At 42.3% G+C, this 25,675-nt stretch overlaps 1 protein-coding gene across 1 annotated transcript; it reads left to right on the forward strand.

The window, feature by feature from the left end:
- Nucleotides 1-10,938: 10,938 nt before the first annotated feature.
- Clec4a1 (C-type lectin domain family 4, member a1) lies at nucleotides 10,939-23,710 on the forward strand. Its single transcript, NM_199311.2, has 6 exons — nucleotides 10,939-11,170; nucleotides 13,808-13,921; nucleotides 17,055-17,156; nucleotides 19,768-19,919; nucleotides 21,240-21,355; nucleotides 22,869-23,710. Exons 1-6 carry the CDS (start codon nucleotides 11,065-11,067, stop codon nucleotides 23,014-23,016), a joined length of 738 nt encoding a protein of 245 aa, NP_955015.1. The 5' UTR covers nucleotides 10,939-11,064; the 3' UTR covers nucleotides 23,017-23,710.
- Nucleotides 23,711-25,675: the final 1,965 nt, after the last annotated feature.

Here is a 25,675-nt window from a genome sequence, read left to right on the forward strand (position 1 = left end):
TTTCATTAGGTCCCATTTGTCAATTCTCGATCTTACAGAGCAAGCCATTGCTGTTCTGTTCAGGAATTTTTCCCCTGTACCCATATCTTCAAGGCTTTTCCCCACTTTCTCCTCTATAAGTTTCAGTGTCTCTGGTTTTATGTGAAGTTCCTTGATCCACTTAGATTTGACCTTAGTACAAGGAGATAAGTATGGATCGATTCGCATTCTTCTACATGATAACAACCAGTTGTGCCAGCACCAATTGTTGAAAATGCTGTCTTTCTTCCACTGGATGGTTTTAGCTCCCTTGTCGAAGATCAAGTGACCATAGGTGTGTGGGTTCATTTCTGGGTCTTCAATTCTATTCCATTGGTCTACTTGTCTGTCTCTATACCAGTACCATGCAGTTTTTATCACAATTGCCCTGTAGTAAAGCTTTAGGTCAGGCATGGTGATTCCACCAGAGGTTCTTTTATCCTTGAGAAGAGTTTTTGCTATCCTAGGTTTTTTGTTATTCCAGATGAATTTGCAAATTGCTCCTTCTAATTCGTTGAAGAATTGAGTTGGAATTTTGATGGGGATTGCATTGAATCTGTAGATTGCTTTTGGCAAGATAGCCATTTTTACAATGTTGATCCTGCCAATCCATGAGCATGGGAGATCTTTCCATCTTCTGAGATCTTCTTTAATTTCTTTCTTCAGAGACTTGAAGTTTTTATCATACAGATCTTTTACTTCCTTAGTTAGAGTCACGCCGAGATATTTTATATTATTTGTGACTATTGAGAAGGGTGTTGTTTCCCTAATTTCTTTCTCAGCCTGTTTATTCTTTGTGTAAAGAAAGGCCATTGACTTGTTTGAGTTAATTTTATATCCAGCTACTTCACCAAAGCTGTTTATCAGGTTTAGGAGTTCTCTGGTGGAATTTTTAGGGTCACTTATATATACTATCATATCATCTGCAAAAAGTGATATTTTGACTTCCTCTTTTCCAATTTGTATCCCCTTGATCTCCTTTTGTTGTCTAATTGCTCTGGCTAATACTTCAAGTACTATGTTGAAAAGGTAGGGAGAAAGTGGGCAACCTTGTCTAGTCCCTGATTTTAGTGGGATTGCTTCCAGCTTCTCTCCATTTACTTTGATGTTGGCTACTGGTTTGCTGTAGATTGCTTTTATTATGTTTAGGTATGGGCCTTGAATTCCTGATCTTTCCAAAACTTTTATCATGAATGGGTGTTGGATCTTGTCAAATGCTTTTTCTGCATCTAACGAGATGATCATGTGGTTTTTGTCTTTGAGTTTGTTTATATAATGGATTACATTGATGGATTTTCGTATATTAAACCATCCCTGCATCCCTGGAATGAAACCTACTTGGTCAGGATGGATGATTTCTTTAATGTGTTCTTGGATTCGGTTAGCGAGAATTTTATTAAGGATTTTTGCATCGATATTCATAAGAGAAATTGGTCTGAAGTTCTCTATCTTTGTTGGATCTTTCTGTGGTTTAGGTATCAGAGTAATAGTGGCTTCATAAAATGAGTTGGGTAGAGTACCTTCTACTTCTATCTTGTGAAATAGTTTGTGCAGAACTGGAATTAGATCTTCTTTGAAGGTCTGATAGAACTCTGCACTAAACCCATCTGGTCCTGGGCTTTTTTTGGCTGGGAGACTATTAATAACTGCTTCTATTTCTTTAGGGGATATGGGACTGTTTAGAAGGTCAACTTGATCCTGATTCAACTTTGGTACCTGGTATCTGTCCAGAAATTTGTCCATTTCGTCCAGGTTTTCCAGTTTTGTTGAGTATAAGCTTTTGTAGAAGGATCTGATGGTGTTTTGGATTTCTTCAGGATCTGTTGTTATGTCTCCCTTTTCATTTCTGATTTTGTTGATTAGGATTTTGTCCCTTTGCCCTCTAGTGAGTCTAGCTAAGGGCTTATCTATCTTGTTGATTTTCTCAAAGAACCAACTCCTCGTTTGGTTAATTCTTTGAATAGTTCTTCTTGTTTCCACTTGGTTTATTTCACCCCTGAGTTTGATTATTTCCTGCCGTCTACTCCTCTTGGGTGAATTTGCTTCCTTTTTTTCTAGAGCTTTTAGATGTGTTGTCAAGCTGCTAGTATGTGCTCTCTCCCGTTTCTTCTTGGAGGTACTCAGAGCTATGAGTTTCCCTCTTAGAAATGCTTTCATTGTGTCCCAAAGGTTTGGGTACGTTGTGGCTTCATTTTCATTAAACTCTAAAAAGTCTTTAATTTCTTTCTTTATTCCTTCCTTGACCAAGGTATCATTGAGAAGAGTGTTGTTCAGTTTCCACGTGAATGTTGGCTTTCCATTCTTAATGTTGTTATTGAAGATCAGTCTTAGGCCATGGTGGTCTGATAGGATACATGGGACAATTTCAATATTTTTGTATCTGTTGAGGCCTGTTTTGTGACCAATTATATGGTCAATTTTGGAGAAGGTCCCGTCAGGTGCTGAGAAGAAGGTATATCCTTTTGTTTTAGGATTAAATATTCTGTAGATATCTGTCAGGTCCATTTGTTTCATAACTTCTGTTAGTTTCACTGTGTCCCTGTTTAGTTTCTGTTTCCACGATCTGTCCATTGATGAAAGTGGTGTGTTGAGGTCTCCCACTATTATTGTGTGAGGTGCAATGTGTGCTTTGAGCTTTACTAAAGTGTCTTTAATGAATGTGGCTGCCCTTGCATTTGGAGCGTAGATATTCAGAATTGAGAGTTCCTCTTGGAGGATTTTACCTTTGATGAGTATGAAGTGTCCCTCCTTGTCTTTTTTGATAACTTTGGGTTGGAAGTCGATTTTATCCGATATTAGAATGGCTACTCCAGCCTGTTTCTTCAGACCATTTGCTTGGAAAATTGTTTTCCAGCCTTTCACTCTGAGGTAGTGTCTGTCTTTTTCCCTGAGATGGGTTTCCTGTAAGCAGCAGAATGTTGGGTCCTGTTTGTGTAGCCAGTCTGTTAGTCTATGTCTTTTTATTGGGGAATTGAGTCCATTGATATTAAGAGATATTAAGGAAAGGTAATTGTTGCTTCCTGTTATTTTTGTTGTTAAAGTTGGCATTCTGTTCTTGTGGCTGTCTTCTTTTAGGTTTGTTGAGGGATTATCTTCTTGTTTTTCTAGGGCGTGGTTCCCGTCCTTGTATTGGTTTTTTTCTGTTATTATCCTTTGAAGGGCTGGATTCGTGGAGAGATAATGGGTGAATTTAGTTTTGTCGTGGAATACTTTGGTTTCTCCATCTATGGTAATTGAGAGTTTGGCTGGGTATAGTAGCCTGGGCTGGCATTTGTGTTCTCTTAGTGTCTGTATAACATCTGTCCAGGCTCTTCTGGCTTTCATAGTCTCTGGTGAAAAATCTGGTGTAATTCTGATAGGCTTGCCTTTATATGTTACTTGACCTTTTTCCCTTACTGCTTTTAGTATCCTATCTTTATTTAGTGCATTTGGTGTTCTGATTATTATGTGTCGGGAGGAATTTCTTTTCTGGTCCAGTCTATTTGGAGTTCTGTAGGCTTCTTGTATGTTCATGGGCATCTCTTTCTTTAGATTTGGGAAGTTTTCTTCAATAATTTTGTTGAAGATGTTTGCTGGTCCTTTGAGTTGAAAATCTTCATTCTCATCCACTCCTATTATCCGTAGGTTTGGTCTTCTCATTGTGTCCTGGATTTCCTGGATGTTTTGAGTTAGCATCTTTTTGCATTTTCCATTTTCTTTGATTGTTGTGCCGATGTTCTCTATGGAGTCTTCTGCACCTGAGATTCTCTCTTCCATCTCTTGTATTCTGTTGCTGATGCTGGCATCTATGGTTCCAGATTTCTTTCCTAGGGTTTCTATCTCCAGCGTCGCCTCACTTTGGGTTTTCTTTATTGTGTCTACTTCCCTTTTTAGGTCTAGTATGGTTTTGTTCATTTCCATCACCTGTTTGGATGTGTTTTCCTGTTTTTCTATAAGGACTTCTACCTGTTTGGTTGTGTTTTCCTGTTTTTCTCTAAGGACTTGTAACTCTTTAGCAGTGTTTTCCTGTTTTTCTTTAAGGACTTGTAACTCTTTAGCAGTGTTCTCCTGTATTTCTTTAAGTGAGTTATTGAATTCCTTCTTTATGTCCTCTACCATCATCATGAGATATGCTTTTAAATCCAGGTCTACCTTTTCAGGTGTGTTAGGGTGTCCTGGATTGGGCGAAGTGGGCGTTCTGGGTTCTGATGATGGTGAGTGGTCCTGGCTTCTGTTAGTAGGATTCTTACGTTTACCTTTCGCCATCTGGCAATCTCTGGAGTTAGTTGTTATAGTTGTCTTTGTTAAGAGATTGTTCCTCTGTTGATTTTGTTACCCTCTATCAGCAGGCGTGGGAGACAAGCTCTCTTCTCTGAGTTTCAGTGGTCAGAGCAGTCTCTGTAGGCAAGCTCTCCTCTTTCAGGGAAGGTGTACAGTTATCTGGTGTTTGGACCTCCTCCTGGCTGAAGGTGAAGGCCCAAAACAGGATCTTTCCCAGAAGCTGTGTTGCTTTGGCCAGGAAGGTGGCCAGTTGTCTGGAGTCGAAGATGTCGCCGCCTGAGAAGCTCTGTGGCTCTTGTCCGGAAGGAGGCCGGCCGTCTGGAGCTGAGGATGGCGCTGCCTCAGAAGCTCTGTGGCTCTTGCCGGGAAGGTGGCTGGTTGTCTGGAGCTGAAGATGGCGCCGCCCAGAAGCTCTGCGACTCTCGCCCGTCCCAGAAACGGCTGGCACTCTGTATTCCACACGGTCACCCGTGCAGCCTGCCCTCCGCGGAGTCCCGGAGCCAAGAAGGCTCCCGCCGGCGCCTGTGCCACAAACCTCTCAGGCCGGGCAGACCCCCGTGCTCTCACCAGGAAGGTGGCCGGCTATCTGGAGCTGAAGATGGCGCCGCCCAGAAGCTCTGCGACTCTTGCCCATCCCAGAAACGGCTGGCACTCTGTATTCCACACGGTCACCCGTGCAGCCTGCCTTTCAGGCCGGGCAGACCCCCGTGCTCTCACCAGGAAGGTGGCCGGCTGTCTGGAGCTGAAGATGGCGCCGCCCAGCTTCTTTCTTTTTTTTTTTTTTTTTCCATTTTTTATTAGGTATTTAGCTCATTTACATTTCCAATGCTATACCAAAAGTCCCCCTTACCCACCCACCCCCACTCCCCTACCCACCCACTCCCCCCCTTTGGCCCTGGCGTTCCCCTGTACCGGGGCACACAAAGTCTGCGTGTCCAATGGGCCTCTCTTTCCAGTGATGGCCGACTAGGCCATCTTTTGATACATATGCAGCTAGAGTCAAGAGCTCAGGGGTACTGGTTAGTTCATAATGTTGTTCCACCTATAGGGTTGAAGATCCCTTTAGCTCCTTGGGTACTTTCTCTAGCTCCTCCATTGGGAGCCCTGTGATCCATCCATTAGCTGACTGTGAGCATCCACTTCTGTCTTTCTTTTTTTTAAAGATTTATTTTATGTATATGCGTCCACGGTCACTGTCTTCAGACACACCAGAAGAGGGAATCGGATTCCATTATAGATGGTTGTGAGCCATCATGTGGTTGCTGGAAGAGCAGTCAGAGCACTTAACAGCTGAGCCATCTCTCCAGCCCGATCCAGGAGCACTCCCGACTGACTCTCTACGGGCCTCCTCGCTCCCCTCCCTTACCCTGGTGGCGGGGAAGGGCAACCTTCCCGCAGGTCTTTAAACCTACTCACTGGAACAAGGCATCTAGGTACCCACACAGGGGTGGGGTGGACAGAAGTGGGTCAGAAGTGGGGCGGTAGGTCAGAAGTGGGGCGGTACAGACAACCCACCACAGCTCAGACGCACATAAGACAATCCCCAAGGCACCATAAAGCCAGAGCCTCGGTGGGGAGAGCAGCGGCCCTGACCACCTCCAGGACCCTAACTTGCAACCTCCCCCATGCGCACGGAAGGGGAGAAGCCTGAAGGGAAAGAGGCAGGTGCCTTTGAGTTGCTGCGGTGGTGGTGGCAGGAAGCTGGTGGAGGCAAGGCAGGAAAAAACCAGAGGGGGTCCACCGACAGATGAACCCCCCCCCCCCCAGGAAAGACCCATTGCATGGGCCACACCCACACCACAGGCTGGGGCTCACCGCCAGGGAGTGACCATCCTTTATAGGAATGACAAATGGGCTGAGAAAGAAATTAGGGAAACAACACCCTTCACAAATAATATATCTGGCTGGGTGTAACTCTTGATTAAGCAAGTGAAAGATGTGTATGACAAGAACTTCATGTCTCTGAAGAAGGAAATTGACGGAAGTATCAGAAAATGGAAAGATCTCCCATGCTTATAGATATACAAGTTCGCATTCCTACAAGCAATGGAATAGTGTAGGATTAACATAGTAAAAATAGACATTTTACCAAAACCAATCTATATATTCAATACAATCCTCATCAAAATGCCCACACAATTCTTTACAGACCTTAAAAGAGCAAGGTCTTAACTTCATATGGGGGGAAAATCCCTCAGAATAGCTAAAAATCTTGTACAATAAAAGTTTCAAACTACCATAGAGCAACAATAATGAAAATAACATTGTACTGGCATAAAGACAGACAGGTTGGTTAATGGAATTGAATCTAGGACCCAGAAATAAATCCACACATGAACAGACACTTGATTTTTGACAGTTGTAGTGGCTATTACTGGTTGTCAACTTGACTATATTTGGAATGAACTACAATCCAGAATTGGAAGGCTCACCAGTGACCCTTATCTGGAGGCTGGGAGATAGAAGTTTCTGATCTGGATCTTGGTATGGAGATCTTGAGGCATAGTGGCTATGGATTCCAGAAGATTAAATCTCCGAGTTCAAGATCATCTAGGATTAAAGGTGTGGTGGAACACATCTTTAATCTGGGCTAGACCTTCTGCTGGAGACAATATAAGGACATTGGAAGAAGGGAGTCTCGCTCTCGCTCCTTCGCCTTCTTGCCATGTGGGACTGAGTAACTGCTAGATCCTTGGACTTCCATTCACAGCTACTACTGAACCATTGTTGGAAATTGGGCTGCAGACTGTAAGTCATCAATAAATTTCTTTACTATATAGAGACTATCCATAAGTTCTGTGACTCTAGAGAACCCTGACTAATACAACAGTGAAGCCAAAATCATACAATGGAAAAAAGAAAGCATCTTCAAAAAATGATGCAGGTCTAATTGGATGTCTGCATGTAGAATAAGGCAAATAGATCTATGTATCTATTACCATGAACAAAACGCAATTCCAAGTGGATCAAAGACCTCAACATAAAACCAGACATGCTATGTCTAATAAAAGAGAAAGGGGGAATAACTTTGAATGCATTGATACAGGAGACAACTTCCTAAACAGGACACCAACGGCTCAGGCACTAAGATCAACAATTAATAAATGGGACCTCATGAAACTGAAAAGCTTCTGAAAGGCAAAGGACAATCGATAGGGCAAAATGGCAATCTATGGATTGGAAAAAGATCTTCATCACCCTTACATTCAACAGAGGATTAATATCCAAAATATATTAAAATAACTCAAGAAATTAAACACCAACAACCCAAATAATCCAATTTAAAAATGCACTACAGAGCAAACCAGAATCCTCAACAGGAATCTCTAATGACCAAGAAGCACTTAAAGAAATGTTCAAGTCTTTAGTCATCAATGTGTCTCTGAGATTCCATCTTATACCCCATAGAATGGCTTATATCAAGAACTCAAGTGATAGCACATGCTGGCAAGGAGGTGGAGCAAGGGGAGCACTATTCAATTGCTTGTGGGAATGCGAACTTGTATAGCCACTTTTGAACTCTGGCAATTTCTCAGAAAATTGGGAATAGTTCTACTTCAAGACCCAGCTGTATGACTCCTGGGCATATACCTAAAAGATGCTCCACCATACCACAAGGACATTTGCTCAACTTTGTAGCTACTTTATTTATAATGTCCAGAAACTAGAAACAACCTAGATGTCCCTTAATGTAACCTTCTCTCAGCCTGAAGCTGGCTGAGCCAGACCTTGACCTTGCTGTCACTAAGGGGATTACTTAGGATGGAGCCTTCCTCCCTAGATCACTCTATTGTTCAGCCACTGTGGCTGTTCCTCTTCAATATACCGTTACCTGCTGAGAGGCCCCAGAGCTATTCCAGAGACTACACCCTATCCTGCACATCATCACCTGCAGCTGGTTCCAGGCTCCAAGGATGAATTGGCGGGAATGGGCCTCCCCCCCTTTTTATAAGCGCAGTTGCCATTAAACATTTGAACCTTGAACAGACTAGCATGTTTTGGTTCCATTATTTCTCGACCTGCCTAGGTTCCCTCTTTTCTTTCAGCTCCAGGTTGCCTCCCAAGCTCGAACCTGGACATGAGAGCCGCAGGCCGACCCCAACACCTTAACCCAAGAATGGATAAAGAAAATGCACATTTTCACAATGGAATACTAATCAACTATTAAAAACAAGGACAGCTGGGCAGTGGTGGCGCACACCTTTAATTCCAGCACTTGGGAGGCAGAGGCAGGCAGATCTCTGAGTTCGAGGCCAGCCTGGTCTACAAAGTGAGTTCCAGGACAGCCAGGGATATACAGAGAAACCCTGTCTCGAAAAAACCAACCAACCAACCAACCAACCAACCACTACCACAACAAAACAAAACAAAAAAAGCCAAGGACATCATGACATTTGCATGCACATGGATGGAGCTAGAAGATATCATCCTGAGGGAGGTAACCTAGACCCAGAAAGTCACGTATGGTATGTACTTGCTATGTCTTGAATCATGGGAAACCCAAAGCCCAAGAATTTCAAACTCTGCTGCAATTTGCAAAAATCTTCTTGTTTCAAGTTTGAACTCGGATCACATGCCTCACACTCACAGGGTGAATGCTGGCAAGGGATGCCTGAGTCTGGAAAACACTGGGTTTATATACAGTACAGTTAGGAATCTCCTGAATGTTCACAGAAAAGGGGAGAGGAGGGCTGTAATCATTTGGTGGGATGGAACTGAAGCCGGGAAGGGGGGGCGGTTAATGTGTGTCTGTTCAGGGACTAATTTTATGGCCGGTTGTAACTGTCTGTGCTCTCTGATTACCTTTCCTTCATGATTTAAATGTGGGGCCCTAATCTCCTTTGAGTTTGTTATTTCTTTAAGGTCTCAAGGACAGGCATCTGGAGAGTTTGGCAGCTTATCAGGAAGAATGTTGTTTCAGAGACACAGAGGCAGGGAGGATGTCCTGCTCTAGAGATGTCTCCATTAAGGGGGAGATTTATGGGTAGTGCCGTTCTAATGCTAGGCTGACTTTTGGGAGCATAATCATTATCATTCTTTTGAATTGTTTGAACTCACTTTTGAATTCTTTTGCAACGTTCTTACATTTCTTCCAAGTTACTCTCATTGGGGACAATTACTGCCTCTGCTTCCTTCCACAACTATAAAGACTTTATGAATGTCAGCAGCACACTAGAACACGGCATTGGGAAGAGTAGGACCCTGTATCTCCACATCAGTGTCACTCATATTTGACTCCAGAATAAACTGTTACTTACTTCCCTTGTGGTAAGAGCTGTGACTTTGGGTTGACAGTTTTGGGCACTTGAATGTGGGGTCCCAGGATGGTTCTTTTTCTCTGGAGAAATTCTACATATTGGCACCAGGTACCTGCACAGGCCCCTTGTGTCTCACCATCCATCACTGCCTTCTTGGGTGGCTGCTGGTGAGTTCTCCTGGGGCTGGGCCTCCCTTGGATTGGTGGATGGTTCATTGGTTTATTCTGAGCTAGTTATGTGGATATCTTTTAAACTATTTCACAGCACTCAGTTTAAATGACCTAATGTTTGTTTCTGATCCTTCAGCTATTTTAAGAATGCTGCTGATTTCCTAGCATTTGGCCTTTTTCTCCTCAGGTATCTAATTTTTCTGTGGCTTCTCTTGTCAATTGCAACTTTGCCACATTACTGAAGGAGGGCCTGCTCCTTGCAGCCCACAGCGTCTCGATGCTGTGGTATGTGCGTTGCAGGCATGTATGTGATTGTGTGCGCATCCATGCTTCACAGCCAAGCTTGACAAAGCATATCCTCCTATTCCTGAGTTGTGAAGAACTGTGTTGACTCCGTAGGTAAGACACATAAGGTTTAATCTCCCAGTGCCTTGAGCTTCTCATGTTCCTGAGAAGATATAGAACAAACTTGAGACACTCGGGAGAAATGATCTCAGGGTCTGTGTAGGGAGCATGCATACGGGGCAGTGTGTGTGTGTGCGCGCACACTCTAAAAAGCAGCACATAGCATGAGTGAAGATGGTAGATGACAGCCAGGCACAGTCTGCCAGCCTCCAGAGTCTCCCAGGGAATCTGGAGAAAGCAGAAGAACTGCTAGAAGAGGTGGGAACTCGACACAGCAGAAGACAAAGTCCAGAGCCATCCCAGGGCTTTGGCTTGGTTTTTAGGAGCTCCTCACTCCCAAGATGAAGGAACACAGGTTGCAGACTTTGGAAATCTGCCCTGTCTTACAGTGGTGCACATTCTGAAGAGCCAGAAAGATGCCAAGGTCAAGGACCCTCTTAGAATGGAGAGGTCAGAACTCGGCTGTTTGGCTAGAGTGAATGTTGTTTCTCCCTATAGGCAGCTTTAGCTCATGTTGGTTGCAGAAATCACGTTTGTGTGTGGAAATGCCCAAACTCTGCTGTGGAGTGCTGAGAGCACCGGTTTCAGGGGAAACTTCTCTAATGCCTGGTTCCTCTTTTTCCTTTCCTTGCCACTTTTCTTCCTCTTCCCTGTTCAGGCCACAGTGTCCACAGTGTTTGCATATCCATGACAAATGCGTTTGAAGCTTGCAATTCTGTTTTTTTTTTTTTTTTTTTTTTTTTCTGGTTGTGGGGATCAGCCCTCTGTGGCCCAGAGAGTTCCACCCTGTGGTTTTAAATTTTCATGCTGTACTCTCAGAGGTACTTGCCCATTAAGTGTCTCTGCACCTTATCCTGGATGCTGGATTAATCCTTACCATGTTTATTTCTCGTTTATATTAAGTGTATTAAGACTGACACAGGTTCTCTGAAGAAAGCAGGTCTCTTCTCAATATGGCATTACCAAACATTTATACTGACGTGAACTTCAAAAATCAACCTGTTTCCTCAGGCCTCATCTCAGACTCGTCTTCATGTACCGTCTCAGACTCGTCTTCAGGTAAACCTTCCTGCACCCCCAGAACAGTGAATCATTTTCTGGTGTTCTAAGCTAATGGTGAAATGAAAGAAGGTGTTTACGAACAAGGCCTGCGGGATGTTGGTGCTGGCTGTCTCAGAGGCTGTGGTGTGAGACAGGAGATAATTCAGCAGGTTCAACTGTCTGTCAAGTAGCTTTGAAAGGCTTTGCCTTGTACTGGGCAAAGAAATGAGTTCAGGATACTGTCTTTAGAGAAAGTTTGAGTTCTACTGCATGTTTTTTATGTATGTAAAACGATACTTTACCTGTGAAAATAATGTTATCTATTACTTTGTTTTCTGTTTACTTACCAGCATGTCATAACTTTCAGATATTGATATTTGGGGGATAGTTTTATCTTGAAGGGGAGTTTCAGTGTCCCTTTCTCCACCCATACTGGGGACAGGAAGCAGGGCCTCATCCTTGCTGAGTATAAGTTCTATTGCTAGAGTTACTAGGGTCTATACTATTTCTGAGAGAATTTTATTTAATTTTTAGCTAGCGTGTAAGCCAACCATTTGATTCATTTTGGCATTTTATACAGACATCACTATCCCTTGTGTACATCCCTAACCCTATCCCATTCTCTCTCCTTGCTCTCTTGATCATCCCTTCCTCTTTCTGAAATATTCCTCCCTTCTGCTTTCATGGCACATATCTATTTCTACACACATGTGCGCGCACGCACACACACACACACACACACATACACACACACACACACTCCTCACACAAATGCACACACACACGAATATACATGTGCACACATACATAAATGCATACTCACCCACACACCAACACACTCATATATCTCCACACAAATGCATACACACACACAGAAGCATACACACACACCAGCATACACAATACATGCATTCACACATACATGCACACATACCCACACCCACATAAACAAACACACATACACACCAGCACTCACACATACATACACAAATACATTCACACACACATACACACCACACATCTAAGTTCACCAAGTGTGAAAGCAGCTGTGACATTTGCCTCTTCCTCCCCACTACTCTCTTCTTCTTTCTCCCTTTCTTTTATGCCTCTTCCCCCCTCAGTCTCTGTCAACTCAGAAAATGGTTTCTAATCAAGAGACAGCTAAAAAGATGACATTAGACCATATCAGAAACATGGGAAGTATGCTTATACAGACTTAGTCAGTTTTGCATGCTTCACAGTAATGCTAGAGGCAGTTTGGGAGATTATTTCAATATACAACAAAGTTCTATGTAGCCATAATAAAGAACATTAAAGAAGAAAATATGGTGACAGAAAAATGTCCAGAAAATAACAGAGCAGAAATAAGTGATTGTGCCGGGTGTGGTGGCACACGCCTTTAATTCCAGAACTCGGGAGGCAGAGGCAGTGGATTTCTGAGTTCGAGGCCAGCCTGGTCTACAAAGTGAGTTCCAGGACAGCCAGGGCTATACAGAGAAACCCTGTCTCGAAAAAACGAAAAAAAAAAAAAACCAAAAAAGCAAAAGAACGAAACCACCCCCCCAAAAAAACCCAACAAACAAACAAACAAACAAACAAACAAACAAACAAAGTGATTGTGATATGTCAGTCATATGGGGAAATGTGCACACATGTACACCTTAAAACTCCATAAAAGGGCACACACACACACACACACACACACACACACACACACACACACTCGTGTCTCTCAAATACCAATATTAATGAGTTCTTGTCAGTGATAGAAAGTTGTGCTTTCATGTTTATCCAATGGACATCACTGTTTCCTTCCTATACAGTTTTATTTTATTTTATTTTTTATTTATTCACTTCACATCCCACTCACTGTTTGCCTCCTGGTCATCCCCTCCTACAGTCCTTCCCCACTCCCCCACCCCTTTTTCTCTGAGTGGATCAGAGCCCCCAGGATATCTCCTCTCCCCATCTTGACACTTTAAGTCTCTGCAAGGCTAGGTGCTTCCTCTCCCACTAAGACCAGACACAAGGCAGCCTAGCTAGAAGAATATATCCCACATACAGGCAACAGCTTTTGGGATAAACCCCCACTCCAGTTGTTTGGGACCCACATGAAGGTCAAGTGGCATATCTACTACATATGAGCGGAGAGGCCCAGCCTGTGTATGTTCTTTGGTTGGTGTTCAGACTCTGAGAGCCCCAAAGGTCCAGGTTAGTTGACTCTGTTGGTCTTCTTGTGGAGTTCTTATACCCTTTGGAGTCCACAATCCTTCCTCCTAGTCTTCTATAAGAGTCCTCAAGCTCCATCCACTGTTTGGCTGAAATAATCACATAGTTAAAAAAAAAACAACCTCTCAGAAATAGTATAGACCCTAGTAACTCTAGTAACAGAGCTTGCATTCAGCATGTGTGAGGTTCTGCTTTCTTTCTCCAGTATGGGTGGAGAAAGGGACACTCAAACTCTCCTTCAAGATAAAATTGTCCCCCAAATACAAACTAATTTCTTAAAGTTGCAATATATTGTCAAGTAAATAGAATACCAAGTATACTACAAGAGTCTGTACTATTGATATATTATGGCAGAAAAGGGAGAAGATAAGGAAGAGGAAACGGTAGAATTCATTACTGATTTAATTAGTTTATTTTTTCCTCTAGCTCTCCCAAAGAAGACCACTATTCACAAAAGTAACCCTGGCTTTCCCAGGCTGCTTCTTGCCTTGTGGATATTTTTCCTGCTGTTGGCAATCTTATTCTCTGTTGCTCTGATCAGTAAGTATGCCAACCGAATAAGTAAGCAATGTCTGTCTGGCACAAAGAGAGACATCCATTAGAAACAGGTAATTTATCAGTGGTTTCCCCAAGAAATCTGGAAAAGAAACTTTCTTTGGGAAGACATTTGGGAATTTTTAATTACAGAATGACTTTCCTGTAAAAATCATTTATTGTCACTAGAGAATCATATACATGTTTGTTGGTGTCACAAAGTGACATACTAGGGTATCTACATTGGATTCTAGTACCGAGGATGGATCTGTGTCTCCTCGGTAGCATTTAGAAGCCAGCCCCATTGGATACACAGATGCTCATCTTTTGGAATGAGAAGGGGGTAAGTAGACAAGGACCAGGCTATTCCAGGGACAGTGCTCCAGTGGAAATCCTTCTAAATATTTTGTTCCTGCTCCAGACTATGTGAGATCTAAGCTAATTTAACAAATAGAGGATTTTTATATAAGGTTAGCTTTCTGAATTTATTAGAAAATTTAAAGGCAAGGCCAGGCATGCTGGCATATGCCTTTAATTTAATCCTAGCACTCAGGAGGCAGAGGCAGGTAGATCTCTAGTTTCAGGCCAGCCAGGGCTACATGGTGCCTACTTGTCTAAAAATAATAGTGTAAAATTAGTATATTTTTGTATATTTTATCTTTCCCTTCAATAATTAGTGATATCCATCTACTGTGTGTTGGACAGTGTGTTGGAGGGTCTAGAGAGAACAATCACCCTGCTCTTAAAGTGTTTAGAGAGTGGGCAAGAGAAGTGACACTACAAAATTGTATTGGAAGTATTGCCCAGGCAGGGTGTGTGAGCACAGGGGGCTGAGGCAGGGTTGGAGGAGGTGATGTCTAGGCCTGTGTGGGCCAGCAGTGGCCCAGAAGTATAAGATAGGAAAGAGTAAGCTAGCTTGTTTGGAATACACAGTGCCAAGTGATGAAGCAATGAGGTCATAGGCAGTAGACACAAACAGGACTCAGAATGGGGAAAGTGCTGTGTTAGCACCAAAAAAATGTCTGGGCTGGGCATGGTGTTGTATGCCTATAATCTTAGCACTTGGGAAACTGAGGCAGGAGGTTTGCAAATTCTAGGCCATCCTGGGCTACATAGTATGTTCAAAGCCAGCCTGGCTATGCTGTAAGACCTTGTCTTCAAAACAAAAAAGGGTTTGCATTTTTCCACTAGACATTCTTCTAAGTATCTTTTGCTTCTTAACAAGCAGCTCTAAAGTTTTATAGATTAAGACCGCTATTTGTTTGTTTCATGTTTCTGTGGCTTGGCAGATTATATTGACATCAGCTAGGAGGCTCCTGAAACCCTTGGAACTCAGCCATTCACATGTGTGTGGCCAGCCACATGCAACATAGCTTCCAAGGAAGAGACTGTCACCTGGGATTACAGGAGCAATATGGCCACAGTTCTCCCGTTCATCAGGATAGCCCATCTTTGTTCACCGAACATCCTGGAGCACGAGACAGAGGATGAGAGTCAGTCATGCCTCTCTGAGTCTCAATTTGGAAGTAGCCAGCATGGATATAGGAATATTAGAAATCATTAGCATTTTTTATAGTGTGTCACAGTCAGGAGGAGCCACTGATGAATTTTAGGCAGGGAATGGAAATGGTCAAATTAGACCCGCAGAAGTGCATTGTCAGACCGGCATGTAAATGGAATAGAGAAACTAGAGGTCAATAGAAAAGCTAGAAAGCAAACCAACACCCAGCAGAGACTGACCCAAGGATAGTGTCTGTGAAGGATGGTAAAGGAGACAGAGCCTGGGGGGTGGGGGTGGGGAGGCTTGATGAACATCAAGATCTGGGGATGAAGGGACCAGAGAAGTGAAGCCACTCCAACACCTGGACTTGGCAGACTTGGCTGTGATGTGGTCACGCGGGTGGACAAAACCAGGTGAGGACAGCAGATGTTGATTTGGATTTTGAGCGTGTTGAGTTTATCCTCAACTGTCATGTTTAGTGAGCACGTGAGTGAGGGAGGTTTGCAAATTTCCAACTTCAGGAGGGAAGATCTGAGGGTTTCCAGTCCTTCACATTCAGGCAGCAGGTGAGAGCATGGGAATTATGCCAGTCCCTTGGAAAGAGTGTTTAGTGTGAGAAGGAAGGACAGTGACTGGGAGGTGAGGAGTGTTGCATTTCTAGAGGGGTGGATGGAGGGAGAGATTGTGAAAGACAATAAGAAGTGACGGCAAGACAGGCCAGGACAAACTGCAGTGTCCTGTGAGCTGAGAGGGAAGAAATGGTGGTCAAGTCCAAGATCAAGGCAGACAACAGGTGCTCTGAATGTTATTGATAATCTATTTCAATGATTTTTTTAAAAATCACTGTCCCGCTTTGTAGCTCAGACTGGATTTTAACTTTGTTGCAAGCCAGCCTGCGGCCTACTTGAACCGGGTACACCTGGGAGGCAGGCTGGGGCTGAAAAAGACTTAGACGGATACCTAGTTCAAGCTGGCTTGGAGTTGGCAATCCTCCTGTCTCCACCTCCCCCGCTTTTGGATTATAGGTAGGCACCATCGTGCCAGGATGGTTTCAGTGAAAGAGAAGCAAAAGCCAGCATGTGGTGGGTCAAGGAGCATATAGGACACAACGGGAAAGAGAAAAGCCACCAGTTCTAAAGGGACAGATCAGTTAGTTAAAAACCAGAACAGAACAAAACAAGACAAAGCATGTCCATTACAAAGCACAGACATGTACATTTCCTTCTTTTTTTATTTTTAAAATATATTTCTATTAATTGAGGATTTCATACAATGTATTCTAATCACATTCATTCACATTCTTTCCCCTAATTCCTCCCACATCCACCCCCCCCCCAGTTCCCTATCTGCCCAATTTGTGTCTGTGAGTTAGTTTTCAAGTTGGAATTAACATGACAGTCTTGATTCACTGACTAAGAGCCAGGTGTGAAGGCTCATGTCTCCAAGTTCTCTGGATAGGGAGGCAGGAAATTGTGTGAGTCTAGTCTGGGTTACACAGCTAGACACTGCCTCAAAGAAACAAGTAACAACAACAAAAAAAGGTGTGGCTGATGGGAGTAGAGGGGAAGAAATGAGCAACGAGTAAAATTATAACTCTACCAGGAAAATGAGTATCATTTATCCTTTTTTTCCCTCCAGTTTTATTTCAAATGTATTCTGATCTCCTTGAAGAAAAATATACTCTAGAACGACTGAATCACGCAAGATTGCATTGTGTAAAAAACCACTCGTCTGTAGAAGGTAAAACTTAATATGCCTGGAATTCGTTTGTCAAACATTGAGTGTAAGCACCCTACACAAGCATTTCCAGGGCAGCATCCTCAGAAGTGGACTGTTAGCCATTAGACCTAGCAACGCAATATTTTGCAATTCTTATGCATATGAGATTCATCTTTTCTACCCATCATTACTATGCTCAGTCAGTGGTGTCTACATGTACCCAAGAACATTTATTTTATATTATAATTTGATACACATCTTGTTGGTCTTTCTCCCCCTTCGACATTACACTTTCAATGCTCTGTTTCCTTCCTCCTGGGATTTAAAAAGGCTCTATCCTAGACTCACGATGGATAGACTCTTCCCTCAGCCTCCTCTCAGCCTGTGTAACCCCGGATCCTTTCTTTGAAGAATAGTGTACTACAAGTTTTGACATATCGTATTTTCATTTTTGTTCAGTTCCATTTTATGTTGAGATAAGAGATCCATGCAGCCTAGGCTGGTCTCAAGCTGAAGATGGCATAAACTTTGGATCCTCCTGCCTCTACCTTCCTAGTCCTGTGATTGCACGTGTTCACCATCACATTGGGGTTTATGATGTGCTGTGTATGGAACCCAGGGCTTCTTGCTCATTAGGTGAATGTCCTAACTCAGCTACATCCCCAGCCAAGTTTATATATTGTAAAAATAGACCTTGATGTTTGAGATATAGTTATTTAGAAGTGTATCCAGGAGTTCTAAGATTTTTTTTTGTTTTGTCTTATTTACCTACTTATGAATTGTTTTCAGCATGTTGGGAAATGCCCTTTTACACTCTTCCTGTTTTTCTGAGTGGTTTTCTCTGCCCTGGAGTGCCTCATTTCTCTTTGCCCATGTGTCAGTTTACACTTCTTATATCTTGGTCCTGTGTTATCTGCTTTATACACATTTGGGATCATAATATGAGGGTGGGGTTCTTTTATCTGTGTATTTCATTTTTGTTAAGTTGTTTTTTTTATTATTCTATTTGACAATTCATTGATTTCTCTGCCCCCTCCATTCTGCTATCAGTGCCATCTATTGTAAATGGAAAAGGTTATTGCATTTTTTAATACAGATTTTAAAACATTTATTTATGTACTTACATCCCATATGCTTTCCCCTCCAAGTCCCCCCTCCCAGGGCTACTCCTCCCACCCCCCTTCACCTCTGAGAGTGTGACTCCCCCACCCCACCAGTATCCCCCCACTCTTGTAGATCAAGTCTCTGCACCATTAGGTGAGTCCTCTGCATTTTTCAAGTAAAAAAAAAATCCATTTTGATTCTTATTGACATCTGCATCTTTTCTGGCTTTTATTTTTTCCCAAGATGTCTGTCTCTTCTCTCTTCTCATTGAACCACTTAAAGTTATTTCTTTTATTTTTTGAGATTATAATATAATTACTTAATTTTCTTCTTTCCTCCCTCCAAGCCCTCCCTGTGCTCTCTCAAATTCATGGCCTCTTTCTTTATTAATTTGTTGTTACATATGTATATTGTCTGTCTGCCTGTCTGCCTTTCTGTATATTCCCAAAGGCTCCCCTTGAAGTACAACCTGCTCATTATGTATAATGTTAATTGTATGCTTGTTTTCAGGGCTGACCCTTTGGTATTAGAGAACCAGTGGGTATACTCTTCCCTGAGGAAGTCTGTTTCACCCACTCTTAGTATTCCTTAGTTGCCTATAATTCTTTGTGTGGGTTGAGTCCTTGGAGACTCCATGCCTCACACCCCAGGTTAGCTGGTCTAATGTCGTCCTTGTTCAGCTCATGCGTGGGCAGTCGTGCTGGTGAGACTTTACAGGTGTAGTTCTGACATTTCTAGGAGACACAATCCCGTAGTAAACTCCCTGTTCCTCTCAGCCTTACACTCGTTCCACCCTCTCTTATCGAAAGGACCCCTGAGCCTTAGGTGCTGGAATTGTTTTCTTGGGAATGGGCTCCATAACTCTGCATTTTGATTGGTTGTGGTTTTCTGTAATGATCTGTTAGTGTTGCTTAGGGAAGTTTCCTTGATGAGGAGTGAGGCCTACACTTATATGTGGGTATGAGGATAAATATTTAGAGTGAAGTTAGGGATTGTGCTGGTTTAATAAGGTGTTAGTTGTAGGATCTTCTCCAAGATCTGTGACTTTACTAACCCTGGATAGTTATTTAGATTTCTAGTACCAGACATGATTTCCCTCTTGTTGAGTGGATCTTAAGTCCAATTAGAGGGGTGTTGTTTACCACTAAGGTATTCATGCCACGATTGCTCCTTGTAGGTTATCATGCTCACTGAAGCACTTTTATCATGGGTGCTTTAAAGCTTGTTCAGAAAATTCTAACATTATTGTTATCTTTCTGCTTTAATAAATATTCTTCAACAATATATATATTGAGGGGTGTTTACCTTGGAGGAGTGTATATCTTGCAGGTGTGTTTATCTTGGAGGGGTGTTTATCTTGCTTCTTGCTATCTATTACTCTTTCTTTTCTTTTCTTTTTTTTTTAAGTTTGAAAACCTTCTGGTTCTTGATATGATGAGTTACTTTCTTCCTAGTCCTTGGTATTATTTTTGTGTTATGCTTATTTAAATACTGTGCTTTGTATTTACATCTCCTTCTTCCAATAAAGACAAAGTCTGGAGCTGTTGTCCAAAGAATTGGAAGCCATTTGATTCCCACTGCTACTTCACTTCCCGTGACACTGCATCCTGGAGTAAGAGTGAAGAGAAGTGCTCCCTCAGGGGTGCTCATCTGCTGGTGATCCAGAGCCAGGAAGAGCAGGTGCATCCTGAGAGAGAGTGGGACCTGGGCCTGGCATGCTGTCTGCCTGTTTCTACTAAGAGGGAGTTGATGTGTGTGCTGTGGCAGAAAGCTTTCCATCAGATAGGCAGGAACGGTTGCTTTAACATTTGCCTTCTACACCTTGGTCCCACTTCAATGGAACTAAACAACCCTACAAGACTGTGCCATCATAAAGGTTCAACTCACCAAGGTTAAAGGATAACATGTTCTGCCTGAAATGCCAGTTTGTGATTTTGATATGCTAATGTTTCACATTAACTGCACACCAGAGAGGCCTTCAAAGCTGAATAGGAAACAAAGTTAAATTCTGAAAAGCCAGTCAGGAATGAGATTAAAGAATCTTTAAAGCCTAGGAAAGAAAACGATGACATCTGAAGATTTTCTCCCAGGTGCAGCTTTGAGGAATCCCAACTCTTAGTGACGGAAGGAAGCATCGCTCAGCTAGCAGTTCTTTAGAATGGAGGATAGAGATTGCTTTCATATGTAATGTGAGTGGGCTCCTCAAGTGACAGATTTTACATACTGTCATTTTCTTTTTTTTTTTAAAGATTTATTTAATTTTATTATATATAAGTACACTGTAGCTGTCTTCAGACACTCCAGAAGAGGGAGTCAGATCTCATTTTGGATGGTTGTGAGCCACCATGTGGTTGCTGGGATTTGAACTTCGGACCTTCGGAAGAGCAGTCGGGTGCTCTTACCCACTGAGCCATCTCACCAGCCCTGTAATTTTCTTCTTATATTTGTGTAGTCATAAAGAACTCAGATGAAATATTACCCTGTACCTGTATTCATCATATATTAATATAGATTTAAAGAACATGTTTAAAAACACTGGCATGCTAGCAACTCTGATTTGCTCATTCTATTTTGTAAATCTGTGTCAATGACCATGCTATCCTCACACATTTCTATACCTGAAAGAAGTAAAGAATTAAATAAAGTATTTTATTGTTTGACATATAGATGTATAAAATATTTGATCAAGCCCTCCCACTCCCTTCCTTTCAAACTTATCCTCTATTTCCCAACCTCTACTCCCTCCTTTAAGAACACAATATGTTCTTAAAATTATTTTAAATCCATTGAATCCTTTTGCTGTTGCCACTATGTACATAATTGTAAGTCCATCTTTGGGAACATGGATGGAATATCAGGGAGCTGTATCCTTGAAGCTGACTGTCCCTCTCTCAGTAGCCTTCAATTTCCAATAGCTCAACAAGCAAGCAAGCAAGCAAGCAATCTCACTAACCAACCTACTCAATCCAAGCTGAGTTCTCTTTCTTTTTTTCCCTTTAGGATTTCATCACCAACACTCTGAACCCTCGTGCTGCTTATTATGTGGGGCTGTCAGATCCAAAGGGCCATGGACAATGGCAGTGGGTTGATCAGACACCATATGATCAAAATGCCACGTAAGTCTAGAGCTGAGGAATCCTGTGTCATGCAGGGAGTTTAATGTGTTGGATTATAGGACTGAACTAGCTTACTCTTGTTTTAGTTGCTTTGTACTAGGCTCAATAATTTTATTTTTGTTTTATGTAAGTAAGTAAGTAAGTAAGTAAGTAAGTAAGTATATATGTATGCATGTATTATTTTGTAGCCCTGGCTGCCCTGGATCTCACTCTGTAGACCAGGCTGGCCTCAAACTCAGAGATCCTCCTACCTCTGCCTCCCAAGAACTGGGATCAAGGATGTACACCACCATGGCCTGGCTTGTTAGTGTGTTTAATCACATATTGTGAGGGAGACGTTACCATTTTCTCTTTTAGAGATGAGGACATTGAATTTGAAGAATCTTAGTAATTGATTCAGGATTATCCTACCAAGGCCCTCAGATCTAGGTAATTTTTCTGTTACCTAGATCTGTTTATATCTTGATAAAAAAAATTCTTGCTACAATCATAGTTGATTATTAAAAGGTGATATTTCTCAAAATCAAAGCATCCTAGTTCTGATAGGCTTATTTATGTTTTATATATATATATACATATATATATATATATTTAAAACTTACTTTTTAGTGCATTATTATCTTGGTTTTTCTATCTAGAGAATGAAATATATGGTGATGGTAACTGTATTCCCAAATCTTAAGATAGGGTACTGAGAATATCAGAAATTCAATTACTTGCTCAAGGTATATAAGTAAGAGATCTGCATATTGTAATTAGTACCTTAGGTTCTAAGTCATTCCACTCCAAAGGGCAGAAGCACCGAGACTAAGGCAGCATGCACGGGAACTGCATAAGCTTAAGCTAGACAAAATCCCAGCATGGAGGAGGGAAGTAGACACAAAGTCGCACCCTAACCAAGAAGGTACTCCCAGTTGATAGCTTCTCGAAGAAGGAAAATCAGTTTTCTCCAATAGAGTGTTACTGGGTGTATCAACCACACTCCAGGGCCAGTCCCAAGCTTAGGAATAAAATAGACCCCCCCCCTTTTTTTTTTAAAGAATGAGAAAGAAGTTGGGTGAGTAGAGAGTTTGAGGAGGATCTAGAAGAAGTTGAGAACACGAAAGAATATGATCAAAATATATTGTATTATACTTTCAAATAGTAAATAAAAATGTTATTTAAAAAAAATCAAATAATTGGCTCATGATACCAATGTGAAATATTGTCATTGGATAAGAAATTCTTAGACGGGATGTAGGGATGATCAAATAGAGGTGAGCCTTTGAGATGCATGTTGGTGAATATGTAATACAATAAGGTGTGATAATTGTCTGCTGTGGCCTCATTTTCAAGGGAAATGCTGGAGATTCAAGTGGAGGAGAAACTGCATGAGTAGTGGAGGAGGAGTGACTGGGACATAAGTGACCTTGATTTCTACAAGTCCACTCCCAGCTTGCAGTCTGCTAGTTAGTGCCTCTATCCCTTTTCAAAGCATCACTGTGAGAATCACCTTCATCTTTTTCTCTTTCAGATCCTGGCACTCAGATGAACCCAGTGGCAACACTGAATTTTGTGTTGTGCTAAGTTATCATCCAAACGTTAAAGGATGGGGCTGGAGTGTCGCCCCTTGTGATGGTGATCATAGGTTGATTTGTGAGATGAGGCAGCTCTATGTATGAACGAAGCATTCTCTACAGACTCATGATGTGATTGGAATGGAAGCTGTAATTATAGAGACAGCTAGGAAGTTCTTCATTTGATCCTCTTAGGAATCAAACAGGGACTTGGAATTGTATCAGAAAGCCAGATTCTTAGATTTCTCTTCTCTCCTCCCCTCCCTCCCTCCCTTCCCCTTGCCTTCCTCTCTCCCCAACCCCTACCCCGTTTCTTTGGAGACAGGGTTTCACTATGTACCTCTGGCTGTCCTAGAACTCACTATATAGACAAGCCTGACCTCAAACTCACAGAGATCCTCTTGCCTTTATTTTCCTGAGTGCTGGAATTAAGGACATGCACTACCACCACCAGTCAGCTTCTTAGTAAATTATGTGTAAGAGATGTCTGCAGAATTTTAGATAGGTAAGGAACCGGTCCTTCCATTTATGAGAGCATCAGCTCACCTTTGTACACGTTCATTCATTTCCTCATTCATAAAGAAAGTCTTTTCTCCACACCAGATGCTATGCTAGGGACCCCTTAGTGCACACACAGAAAGCACATGCATCTCTCTCCTCACGCCTGTCTGTCTGCAGAGGTTTTAAGTCACTGATTGGATGATGTGGTTCTGCCCTCCGTCTGCTGTTTGTCTTCTCTCTTTGGTTTTGCTGATGTAGAACCAACAAATAAACGTTTGTGCCCTCTGTGGTGATCTGATGTGTGTGTAAACTAGGAAATGATTATAGGTTACTTAACACAGTAACTGAAGACAGCGGCCATTTACTTGCGTTTGTGTATTTAAGGGCGCTTAAGGTCTTCCTAAACAACTTCATATACACACTATAATATCATTGACTGTTGTCACCACGATCAATGCACTTTGGATCTCTGAAACTTATCTTTAATCTGAAATTTTCAGTTTACCATCATAACCGTATTATTTCTCCTGACACCCAGCTCCTTGAGATTGCTGTTGTATTTCTTCCTGTGAAATTTACTTGTAAAGATCTCACACATACTTTATCCACACATGCCCATCACTATGTGACCTCCAGAGCTGCTGCAACCAAGTCTCTCACTAGCCACTTATTTCCTGACCATACCCAAATTCAAGTCATTTTTATGCAGGTTTCGGTTTCGTGTGTTGTCAGATTTGCATGTTCACTTCCCAGAGAAGAATTTACACAATAATTCCGGGGTGGGGTAAAGGACTTACAATTTTTTTTTCCAAGACAGGGTTTCTCTGTGTAGTCTTAGCTGTCCTGGAATTGGCTCTGTAGACAAGGCTAGCCTCAAACTCAGAGATCTCCCTCCTGAGTCCCAGGATTAAAGGTGTGTGGAACACCACTCCACACTGCCCTAGTATTCTGTGCTGGACACATTTCACTGTCTTTTTAATTTTCCCCAGAGCACCTTTAAGTAAACAGGTATGTCACAAAATTAAATAAGGTCTGTGTTTACACAGAGAGTAATATTAAAGTAAAAACTACCCTGGTGAGCCTAAATCCACAGTCCTGTAAGAAACACTAACTCAGCTGTTACTTTAAGCCTGAGGGGTTGGGTATCTGCCTATGTCTGCGTGGAACGGGGTCTCTCGACGCGGGTGGGCAAAGCGTGGATGAATGACAGACAGACACACACGCAGGAGAGTTTGTGTGGAATCTGAATGTAATGTTACAACTCGAGCATCAGACTTTTTATGCAGAGGACAATAAGGAAGTTGGGTGACATATTCGCAAGGTACAATTGAGGTAACCGGAATCTTACATAAAACAGAGGAATGCAAACACAAAAGGTCTAACGAGAACCACCCAGGATAGAATACATTGATAACAGCTGGGATCAACAAGGGTTCCACCTAAAATTCACTAATCTTAGAAGCCAGGGTCAAGGGCTTCGCGTCCTTGCCATAGTTCCTATTTTAGTCTCTTGTATAGTCCACCTTCCCCTTAGGCCATTGTAAATACGTGTGTATGGGTGTAACTCTGCTATAGTATCTATTCTGGTTTCTCCTTTGGTCTGAAACTTCCTTCTTCCTAAGCGATGGTAAATTCCTGTGTAAGGGAGTGACTTAGCTTTTACAGTCTTGCTGAATTCTAAACCCTTGATCTTGGTCAAGGGCGCCCTTGGACTGTTGGAACACTGGCTGAAGGCTTTAGCCATGTCAGAGCACTTATAATAGGAAAATACTGAAAGAGAGCACGTGGATCCATACTCTAGACTAGCGCGTTAATGGAACTCGGGAATGAAAAATTAATGTATGGGTAGAGAACACTAGACTCCAGGAGGAGAGCTTCCTTGAAACTCTTTTGCCTCATGAGTGACTTTTTTTTCCCATTTTTTATTAGGTATTTAGCTCATTTACATTTCCAATGCTATACCAAAAGTCCCCCATAGCCACCCACCCTCACTCCCCTACCCACCCACTCCCCTTTTTTGGCCCTGGCGTTCCCCTGTACTGGGGCATATAAAGTTTGCGTGTCCAATGGGCCTCTCTTTCCAGTGATGGCCACAGAGGAATGTGGAATTATGAGTGACTTTTAAGCCTTTCGGCTTGTCCAGTTGACTTGACCGGAGAGCGTAGCAGGTATCAGCAACCCACAACTGAACAAGTTTTTAATTGCATTACACTTTTCGAACTTTTTTTGCTGCAAAACAGCAAAACACACTCACATCACTTTC

Source organism: Mus musculus, chromosome 6 (assembly GCF_000001635.26).
Source record: "Mus musculus strain C57BL/6J chromosome 6, GRCm38.p6 C57BL/6J".
Classification (NCBI taxonomy): domain Eukaryota; kingdom Metazoa; phylum Chordata; class Mammalia; order Rodentia; family Muridae; genus Mus; species Mus musculus.

Excerpts from the sequence above, each read along its gene's own strand:
- Clec4a1 (NM_199311.2), top strand. The coding sequence starts at position 11,065 with ATGGCATTACCAAACATTTATACTGACGTGAACTTCAAAAATCAACCT. Across the intron at positions 11,171-13,807 it reads CGTCTCAGACTCGTCTTCAG|CTCTCCCAAAGAAGACCACT; the intron begins GTAAACCTTCCT and ends TTTTTCCTCTAG. Across the intron at positions 21,356-22,868 it reads CCATATGATCAAAATGCCAC|ATCCTGGCACTCAGATGAAC; the intron begins GTAAGTCTAGAG and ends TTTCTCTTTCAG.